Genomic DNA, 10,506 nt, shown 5'->3' on the forward strand with positions numbered 1-10,506 from the left:
TTGTAGTACAGCATGAAGAAGATGTGGCCATAGGGTTTCTGGAAGAATATGATTTGGATTATGAAATTGCTGTTGTCAAAGTCCCGGCCGTCCTTGATGTTTATTGCGTGCCTCTCGATCATCAGGTGCAATTTGACCCCCATGGTCGAAAGGTAGTGGCAGTAGGGCGTGACATCTCTGACAGATTATTGACCACAAGTGGGACATGTACTGATTCACGTGGATCTCAATATAGTCGGTATCTTATGTTCTCTACATGTAAATTATCTGAGGTACACTAGCATTATTCTGAGTATTCTAATCTTATTTGTTACTATATGAACTGAACTATGTCTTGTATTCAATAAAGAAAATATTAATGTACTACATCTGTTTACTCTTACACATCCCAAATTCCCAATACCTACCAAACTGTACAGTTAAGTTGAATGGATTTTGTGTTGGTTGAATTTGCAGTGGAAGATAATATATACATTTTAAAGTATTTACACATTGTTATTAGTAGCATTTAGTCATTTACAATTTCCAAAAGACAATCAACTGTGACAATTTTAACATAAAGGTGGGAGTAACTCTTATTCGTTATCATTTTAAAGCCCGCCACTTTTTTTTCTAGGTTATGCAGGGCGGTGCACTTTATGATTTTTATGGGAACTTTTTTGGCATCAACCTCTTCTGGGATATGGAAAGAACAATTTTCTTGCCAAGGAGTATAATTCTCGAACGTGTGGTGCATTTTCGTACATCCTTGAAAAAGAGTGTATTTCTAAACCTGGTGAAGCCAGTCAGGTATGCAAATATATTTCCAGTTTGTTTATCTATGTTGTCGCAGCTTCTAATGTTTACCCTTAATAACGACTTGATGGTTTGGTATGTCTACTCCCTAGTTAAAGATATTTTTCAAATGGGATAGCTGTCTTATTGCAGGTGTCATAGTTGCTCCGTATTGTAGGCTTGTAGTGTAGCAACATTCCTGTGTATGAAATATTGAAGCCAATATATTTTTTAATTCAAAATATGTTAGAATTTTATGTCGAGACTAACTATTAGGGGATATGGTATCTCTTGACTAAGATTTTGTATACATTTGCTTAGTTCTTTCTTGTTTTATTGCATTATCTGCTCATGTTGATCCCTTTTGGGTTAGTACTCATATTGATCTAGTGCTCATGTTGATCTTCATCTACAGGGATAAAAAAAGACAAATAAGACGCATAGGTGTGAAACTTCTCCCTCGTCCTGAAGGTGAGTACACAACCACTCGACATTGGTTATCAGATGTTTCTTTTTTTTAATTTTGATTCAGCACTATTTGTAAGGTCCTTTAGTGGCGCAAATTAAGCCTTTGCATCTATATTTCTATTTACCTAGTACAGTCTTCTACAGTTGTATTGTAATGTTAGTGCTAATTCGTGTACCTTACTGCTGCACTAGCATTGCTTGCGCGTTGCGATCACAAATAAGTATACCTCAGGTTCTGATTTTATAATGTAAATTTTCTCTGATTACAGAGATTATTGTGCCTATAAAAATCAGCCGACTATGTACATATGCAGATAGTTCAATACTTTATCAAATAAAATGCTACACGCACATCTCTACATAAATCTCAACTACTAAAGAATACTGAGTTGGTAATGATGGGGTGTCTGCCCATCACCACCACTCTACCCCTATGTGTCACCACAATATTTACCCATCATCCTGCCACTTATTACAAATCAGTTTCACCCTCACCCCAATCACCTAGAACGACATCATGGAACCAAGGTTCACTACATACACAAATGTACTCCTTTGATTTTGCATTGCTGTTGCAACACGGGCAATTTGCTAGTCCATCTAGAAAAGATCTGGATTGCGGGTGCATACAACACATCATGACCATCACTAGCTCCTTGAAGGTAGAGATGTTCATGGATATGTTCAAACACAATCACTTATAATATGAGTCACAAGATGCCATCATATTATAATTTTACAATATTATCTGCAGAAATTTAAGTGATTGTTTCATATTGTACATATAATTAGCATGTCAGTGCTAATCAACTTTGTTGCAGCAGCATTAGCAAGGCACAACTTGGGTTGACTTTTTGATCTACCCCAGTCCATCAATGGATATAGTCAATCACAATGCCTGTACATTTGCTGATTTATCATGCATTGAACCTTTTTACAGATCTTCCGTGCCACTAACTATTATGCAATATCTTGTCAACCAGGTAGCATTAAGATTTTTGGAGACGTATATCCTAAAGGTGTCTGGAGTGAACTCGAGCATGGAGTTGTTTCTCACATATTAAGAAATCTTGTTGCACTTGCTTCATTCAAAGGTGATTTTACTGTAATGTGTTGTATACTATTTCGCATTTGTATTTAGTCATCACTAGCTAATGACAATTATGTTGCCCAGGTGAATCAAAATTAAGAACATGCACGGGATTTTTCATTGACTATGCTGATAAATGCCCGACTATTCTGACATCAGCGAGCTTGGTTAGGAAAAACGACGCCAAAATTATTGAGGGCTTAAGGGTTGGTGCTCCTAATTATATTGTGTGTGTTCTTTCAAGACACTGCTTAAGTCTGGTAGTATTTTTTGCAGATTGTGGTGTTGCTTCCAAACAGGGAACGCTGTGAAGGGAAATTGGAACATTATAGTTTACATTACAATGTTGCTCTAGTCAGCGTCAAGAATTATACTGTTGATTGTCCTGTGGATCTGAACAGTGAGCATTTAGATTGGTCTACCAAGTTATTAGCCGTGGGCCGTTGCTTTGAATCAGGTTTAGCTATGGCTGCAAGTGGAAAATGTACCAGGTGGTCAGGCAACCTGGATTGCAAAGATCTTCAGTACACTGCATGTACAATCACTAAGGTAGCGTCATTGATTTTCTTTTTTTTAATTGCCTACTTTTACATGAGTATGATGTACTTAGCCTTATGTATACAACTGACAACCTCTCCATTTAACGTGGTTAGGCTGGGATTGGAGGGCCCCTTGTTGCTGTCAACGGCAAATTTGTGGGCATGAACTACTATGATAGGAACATGGGAACTCCGTTCCTGTGGTTTGATCTTCTCCGTGGAATTCTGAACTATTTTAAGACAGGACAGTAAGTGTGGTTTTGCTTTGCACTTAACTGAGATTTGTTCGAACATTTCAATAATCAAAGTTGGAGGAGGTTGAGTCGACATAATTTTTTATTAAATCCAATCTTTTGTGCTTGACAGAACAAATTATATGAAGATACTCCATGATTCATCAGGATTAATTTGTAGGGTGGGCTGTATTGTTAAAGATGGTGAGCAACAACCACCAAACAGGTAACGTTGATACATCTCGTTACATAATAATTACCATATTTGTAAATATGCTGATCACAATACGTTTTTTGGGAAATCATTGAATGGCCGCTGGGTGGTGGCTAGACGAAGTGAAGACAAAATCCTTGAGGATCAAGATGAAGATGCATCTAAAGATGAACGTGCAGCCATAGCCCACCCCAATAGATACTGGTACCGTAATGGAAATCTTTCCGTGTACAAGTAGTCCTACGGTCATGGAGCTTTTACCGTATACAAGTAGTCTTTTTTCTACTCTGCTGAACCAGATGTAAGCTTGTTTTAGCTAGATTCGTTGAGGAATCTTTGTTTAATATTTGAACCCTTACTTGTTATTATGCAAGTCGAGAACTGTACTGCTGAATCGTATGAGGTTATGAGCCCAAACAATATGCTGTGACGTTAGTCTCTGCAAGTGGATCCGTGCGCACGTCCTGGTTTCCAAATGTGCTGTCACATGATACCCCACAATGGATAGTTTCTTAAGTTGCTTCTTGAGCTATTCAAGATAATTAAATGTTACATTTTTGTATATATGACTGTGAATTGAGGGTCCAGGCTGTGTAATCACATGAACAGTGTTGGATGTTTGACCGGTGACTGCGACGGTTTCGTGCGCTGATGTGGCGCCGCCGACCTCCTCGTGCTCTTTGCCACGCACGACGCCCGCCTCCGTGCTCAACGCTGCAGAGGTAGGCCGGCGTTCAGTTTTATTCAAATTTTTCACGAAAAGAGCACACAAAACCGATCCAAACATCCTCCAATAACTACATCCATTAAGCTGAGTTTCGAGTTGGACCAAGGGTCTATTTCGTAACGGGCTTGTGTGTCTATCACTTGGTTTCCTCGAGTAAGTAATCCCCCTCCCCATGGCGGACGTCGGAGATCTCGGATTTCATTTTTTCACCTCCCATAGGTAGCCTTTTAGTTTACGTACGATGAAGATATAAACAATAATCATGCATGTGTACTAAGTGTAATAATTTGTAGGGGATATAAATAGTGTGTGTACTAAGTGTAATAATTTGTAGGACTGATTCCCCCTCTACGAGTAGAGAAGGTTGAAGCCGGATTATTTATCCATTATCAAAAAATCAATACGATGCTGTTGGAGCCTTTTGCTTGGAGGTAGTGGCCAATACAACTTCACGAAACCACTAAATGATATTTTGTAGTTGCATCAAACAAACAGAAAAAAAAAAGGAATGTTGGGATCGGCTCAGCTCTAGGCTTGCCTGAGCTACCTCTACAAAGATCCCCACGCACACACAGAAAAGACCAAAACCATTTCGAGGCTGACCACAACCTATGTAAAATCGTTATGTGACCAGGCAAATACAAAGAAAGAAAGAAAAGAGGAACAATCTGCGCCGCAGATTACATTATTTGGTGTAATACAACAAACAGCACAAGCAAACAGGAATTTAAGGTGGAGATAGAACTGTTCTTCCTTCCTTGTTCTACAACAGAAACCGGCTTTTACGGCCTGATTTCTTGTGTCCCCTAACACTCCCCCATTTCTCCTCATGTTGTTATACATGTTCGGCCTATTTCGTCACGGCTGTTTTGTGTCTCTACTCTACTACTCTTTCAAATTATGTCCATACATTCTGCGTGTGGCATTCAGATTGCTCAAAGGAAGTATGTCAATTGCTGCTTCTTTCTGGAACCGCCTTCGCCGTACAGCTCGTTCCATTGCCTCAGCTCACCCATTATGGCGCCCTCGGCAGCGAAACTTGCAGCCACCTGCATTTCAGAGTTTAGGAGTATTAATAACAATTTTGAACTTGAAGCTACCCAGCTGTTCAGTTTAATGTTGGCAAACGCTATGCGCTGCAGTGTGCTTTTGAAATCCAACTTGAATTATGGATTCACCTGGTTCTTTGCTTCCTTCAAATCTGTCATGTTTAGTGGCCTTAGAATGATTGGCTCCTCCTTTTCTTTCTTCTTTGTAGAATCCGACGGAGCTCCTCCTTTTTCACGCTTCAGCTTCTCCTGAAGATATTGAGAACAAAAAGGTTACATAGTGTATTCACACAATTCCTCTTGAATTAAGAAGCTTAAGTGTGTAGTGATCTCATTACCAGCTCCTTCTTTCTTTCCTTCTGTATCAGCTCCCTCACAGGGCGATACGCTGCCGTGGTGCATAGATTCTGTTACAGAGAAATGTGAGTGAACGAAGGAGTTTTTTTCTTTCATTTTTATTGGTATGTCTCATGATACTGTCACTGACCTTAAGATCACTGCCACTATATCCTTCTGTCATAGTTGCTAGCTCCTTAAAGTCCAGCCCTTCATCAACTTTCTCCTTTGACAAAAGCCGCCTCATAATCAGTTCCCGACTTTCCATTGATGGCAGACCCACCATGATTCTGTTAAAGAAAGAGAACACACCTTAGGCATAGAACATTGGAATGGTTCTGTTAGAAATACAAGGATGGACAAACATAACTACTTCATCGTAGGGACAAGACACAGACCTCCTCTCGAACCTACGAATGATAGCCTCATCAAGATCGAAAGGCCGGTTAGTTGCAGCAAGAACAAGAATTCTCTGATCTGGTCTTGACAAGAGTCCATCCCAGTGTGTCATGAACTCATTCTTGATCTTCCTCATTGCTTCATGCTCCCCAGCTCTGTTCCGCTGCCCAAGTATGCTATCAACTTCGTCAACAAAAATGATAGTTGGCGATACTTTGGCAGCTAATGTGAACAATGCGCGGACATTCTTTTCATCTTCCCCAAACCACTTTGACGTGATAGTTGACATCGAGACATTTATAAAACTTGCTTGAGCTTCATTTGCTATAGCCTTGGCCAGCATTGTCTTTCCAGTTCCCGGAGGGCCGAAAAGTAATATACCTCTGCAAGGCTTAAGAAGACCTCCTTTGAAGAGGTCAGGCCGTCGAAGAGGCAGCATGACAAGTTCATGAAGGGATTCTTTGATATCATCCAAGGCACCGATATCATCAAATGAGACTCCAATTTCATTAGCAGGTATAACTTCCGGTCTAATACGCTTTTCAAACTCATTATCTGGTGGCACTTCCTGGTAGCAAAAATGAAATGACAGATTGGTAAATTAGTTTCTCGAGACATGCACAGGATAACATAGAGCAGACAATAATAATACTACATTACTACTTATTTAAAGATGCAACCAAAAATGCTATTACCGGTGCTTTTGCAGCTGGAGGTGGACTATCCTTCTTCTCTGGTGCTGGTTTGCTCTCAACTGCAGGAGCAGCAGCAGCAGCAGCAGCAGCAGGGGCAGCAGAAGCGGCAGCAGGAGGGCGTACTGGTGGCAGCAAAGTTGCAGGTTTTGTTTCTGATTTTGCAGCAGTTGGAGCAGTTCCTTTTTCAGCAGCCTATATATTTGAGGTATGGTATGTGAATAAACACATTTTCTGAATGTTTCTTAGACAAGTAAAATTGGAATACTAAGGACAAATTAGGTATCCTTGTATTAACAAAATAAGGCAAGCCAATTTGCTAAGTTTTAAATGGTAAAAGGTTTTAAATAGTCTGTAACATATCAATCCAGACGCCAGCTGCATCATTCTTAGTAACAATCCAAACGCCAGTTGCAACATTTTACTGTAACTTACTTAGTGTTTTTTACACTAATTACTTAGCAAAAGTTACTGTAATATCAGTACAAACCTAGCAGCCTTCTCAGAAATGTAGGCAAACCAGATAACAAAACCTCGCAAGGTAGAATTAAGAGTAATAATTTTTATCATCGTGTGTATATTCAGTAGTGTACATCTGTAATATAAATCATAACAAGAGTAAACAGCGCTATCTTTTCATCATGTGTATTTAGTGGTGCATATCTGAGATTTAAATAATAATAATGATAATAATAAACTCGGAGGAGCATCCATTGAACAAACCTTCAAGGCATCAGCAGTCACTTCCAGCTTCAAGCTGTCCTTATCACTCATCTTGTTCTCTTGAAAAATTTCCAATGCATGAGACAAGCTGTGCCATGAAAGAGTCACAAACCGAGGAACAAATGTAAAGATCAACAGACAACTATACCAATATGCTACCTACCTCTTTGCAGATATAACTAATTTTCCATTTCGGTACTCCGGCTCTCTGTTATTCATCAAGTGATATGAAACTGCAGATACCACAATCTCCTCTATATACTTACTAAGGCCTATTGTATCAGATAGGCATATCGAGCCTAAGTCATCACACTCGAGGTCATTTTCTGCAAGGACTTCCAAAATATGATTCCGGTTATCTTGAAACTGAATCATCTTCATGTCTTCTTCTAATTGAGAGTTCCAACTTACAAGGTGATTTTCGTTTTCAGGTGGCTTGATTTCAATATTATACGGGAATAAAACAGTAAGCCTGTCGTCCAACTCCTCATCAACGTCCATCTCTACAATCCTTGATCCGAGGACAAGCACTGGCCCTTCAAGCTTGTTTAGTAATTTTTCAAACAGAAGATACATTTTTGGGGACTTGTGAAAAAACTTCTCAACATCTCTTATGTAGAGTACAATTGGATACTTTTTAGAGACTGAATGCAGAACCTTGTACAGTGCTTGTACTAAAATTTTCTCAACAAAAGTCCAGCTGCTAGCACATCTGAGAGGAGCTGCATTGTTTATCATACACCATCATGAGAACACGTCTGAGAGGTATTGCATTTCATGTACCAAAATCACCCTTTCATTTTCTCTAGGCCTGCCCTCCAATCATTATCACCACTTACTTGCCGCAACCATGCTTCTAAATGTCTTGGTTTCACACATATTTTGGCTTCCCTGTCAATGAATTTGTCACCAGGTTTATCACCACGAGCAAAGGGTAGACTGCAGTCTTCAATGACAAACCCATTGACTTGACCATTTTCATGAAAAACCGGTGCTGACTTCATTGTTTCTGTATCTTGGGGTGCGCAAACAAAGATAAAATGGTCATTTGTAATTTCTGGAATATTACCAGTCATGTCATTTGATGCACAAGATGGTGTCGGGATAAAACCAAGGATTTTATGAAAAATTGATTTTGTCTTCGGAACCACACAAAGAGCATTTGAGAACTTCATGGGCTCATCTCTAAACTGAATAGGTATGCTACTCTCACGAATGCCTTCCATGCGCAAAACAATGAATGGCAATTTGGCATCTCCAACTACTCTTATTCCAGATATCGACACTGCAGCTATTTCCCCTTGATCATGATCGTGAAACCGAACCAGCAAGTCGAAGTGTCTAGGATTTTTCAGGAAAAAAGTTAGAATGTACGTGTGGTTTGCAGACTTGTGCAGGACAGAACCAGCACAAAGAACAGATGTTGCATTTCTACTTCTACGCTTAGCCATCCACTCGACAGAGACAATTGATCGGGAAACTTCTGCTGCTAGTTGTTGAGCTTGATTCAACCGCTGATCCTACAGCCCAAAAATAAAAGACATCAAATTTTCTAGATCCGGGCCATTCTTCTGTAGAAGATACAATCAACCAGATGCCCAAGTTTCTTTCCTTTTAAATTTTCTAAGTTTGATATTTATTAAACTAGTTCCATTTTTTTTTGAACAAACCTAGTCCTAATTTGTGCCGCAATGATGGGAGAGAGGACATCAAACAACGAAGAGAGAGACAAGATCAAACTCACGGGCTCCATGATGAGGGGGAGGGCCATGACAACCGCGCCGTCAGCCGGAAGGATCTCGGAGGCAGCGGAAGGAGCCTGCCCGCGGGCAGGAAGGCGGCGGCGAGACGGAGGGGAGGGGTGCAGCCGAAGGAGCTCGGGCAGGCGATGCAAAGGGAGGCGGCGCGAGACGGAGGGGAGGGGGTGCGCCGTGCGGCAATGGGACTAGGGTTACAAGTCGAGCGAAGCAAACGCGATGTCCTGCGCTTGCGCCGGCGGATCTACAAGCTCTAGGAGACGGGACCTTGCAGCCGCGAACAGCGTGGGCCTTGCAGCCGTTCGGTTCTGGGCCCAGCCTAGCTCAAGGGAGGTGGCATCCGTGAATTTATTCGTGCGAGATATATACGTGAGCTAAGTAAGACCGAGGGATACGAAATGTAGAAATCTCACGGAAAAGCAACCACACGGTAAAGCTCTCAGCGTCTTCCTCTTAAAAAAAATTAAAAAATAACTCTCAGCGTCCGGTAGCGGCAGCTCATCCGTCTAACCCTAGCCTTGTAGTATGTGTTTGGGTCGCGGCTGTGCTATGCAGGCAGAGCATGCATCCTAGAGAGTTTGCACTTTGCAGGCTTATTATTGGTTATCGATCTAAGCAAGTTAGGCCCTTCCCAGGACTTCCCACGACTAAAGTTTGGTTCCTATCACGTTGAATATTCAGGTACAATGTGATGCTACAGTAAACATGTGCTGATCATGAATTAATTAGACTTAATAGATTCGTCTCGCGAATTAGCCTCCATATATGTAATTAGTTTTATAATTACTCATGTTTAGTCCTCCTAATTAACCTCCGAAGATTTGATGTGACATGGACTAAACTTTAGCTCAAGAATCCAAACACCTCCTTAGTTGAATTGGGAGACGCTCTCGCAAATCGATAATACTAGCCTAGATTTGACTTGTATGCTAGTAATATGGAAACCTGATTCCGAGAAGAGGCGGTGCCGAAGGGAAAATTGCAGAGCTCCTCCAGTCGGTGCAAGCCCTCCCCGCACCGCAGAGTCTTGCTGGTGCATCCCTCCCTCCTAGATTCTCAACTCTAGCCACGGGAACGGTGGCATCGACGACCATGGACGGTGGAGGAAGCGGCAGAGGTAGATGGGGTGGGGAAGCAAGGCAAATGGGGACACTTTCCCCATTTATGTCTGCGTTTTGCTCTGGCCTGGTCTTGATCTAGAGACAGGTACGTACAACAGTTTAGACAGCTGCTGTCCATTTGATTTGCCATGTCAGACACAGACAGCTAAAAAGAAAGCTTGTACAATGAGCTTTCTATTTAGCTGTCTACAAGCTATTTAATTCATTCATTGAAATAGTGATCAAGTGTACTTGTACCCATTTTGGTGCTCAATTGGTAGAATGCATGATATTAAATTAAGTCATATAAAATCTTTTAAAAAATATAAATATAATATATATTTATATCAATAGGTACTTCAAATACATGATATGATTTAGTAAAGTTGCAATACCATTTACCAA

The 10,506-nt window shown here is 40.8% G+C and overlaps 2 protein-coding genes across 3 annotated transcripts in view; one reads left to right on the top strand and one right to left on the bottom strand.

The window, feature by feature from the left end:
- Window positions 1-3,882, top strand: part of LOC101779879 — a 7,891-nt gene extending 4,009 nt beyond the window's left edge. The window contains exons 2-10 of the mRNA XM_004967378.3: window positions 7-272; window positions 617-789; window positions 1,190-1,245; window positions 2,226-2,336; window positions 2,417-2,538; window positions 2,609-2,881; window positions 2,986-3,119; window positions 3,238-3,330; window positions 3,436-3,882. Coding sequence (XP_004967435.2) covers window positions 7-272; window positions 617-789; window positions 1,190-1,245; window positions 2,226-2,336; window positions 2,417-2,538; window positions 2,609-2,881; window positions 2,986-3,119; window positions 3,238-3,330; window positions 3,436-3,556 — 1,349 coding nt within the window. The 3' untranslated portion in view covers window positions 3,557-3,882. The remainder of the gene's footprint in view (window positions 1-6; window positions 273-616; window positions 790-1,189; window positions 1,246-2,225; window positions 2,337-2,416; window positions 2,539-2,608; window positions 2,882-2,985; window positions 3,120-3,237; window positions 3,331-3,435) is intronic.
- An 802-nt stretch (window positions 3,883-4,684) lies between these two features.
- On the bottom strand, window positions 4,685-9,301 carry LOC101779487 (uncharacterized AAA domain-containing protein C24B10.10c). Of its 2 annotated transcripts, XM_004967377.3 has the most exons (9): window positions 8,989-9,301; window positions 7,408-8,764; window positions 7,245-7,332; window positions 6,525-6,716; window positions 5,829-6,397; window positions 5,582-5,720; window positions 5,433-5,501; window positions 5,224-5,343; window positions 4,685-5,094 (listed from the first exon to the last, which is right to left on the bottom strand). In XM_004967377.3, the coding sequence occupies exons 2-9, from the start codon at window positions 7,980-7,982 to the stop codon at window positions 4,981-4,983; spliced, it is 1,866 nt and encodes a 621-aa protein (XP_004967434.1). In that variant the 5' UTR covers window positions 7,983-8,764; window positions 8,989-9,301; the 3' UTR covers window positions 4,685-4,980. The 2 variants fall into 2 exon arrangements, with proteins under 2 accessions (XP_004967434.1, XP_022682501.1); XM_022826766.1 differs by lacking the exon at window positions 8,989-9,301 and having other exon boundaries at window positions 7,245-7,303; window positions 7,408-7,547.
- Between the last annotated feature and the right edge of the window lie 1,205 nt (window positions 9,302-10,506).

The sequence above is a fragment of the Setaria italica genome, chromosome V (assembly GCF_000263155.2).
Source record: "Setaria italica strain Yugu1 chromosome V, Setaria_italica_v2.0, whole genome shotgun sequence".
NCBI lineage: Eukaryota > Viridiplantae > Streptophyta > Magnoliopsida > Poales > Poaceae > Setaria > Setaria italica.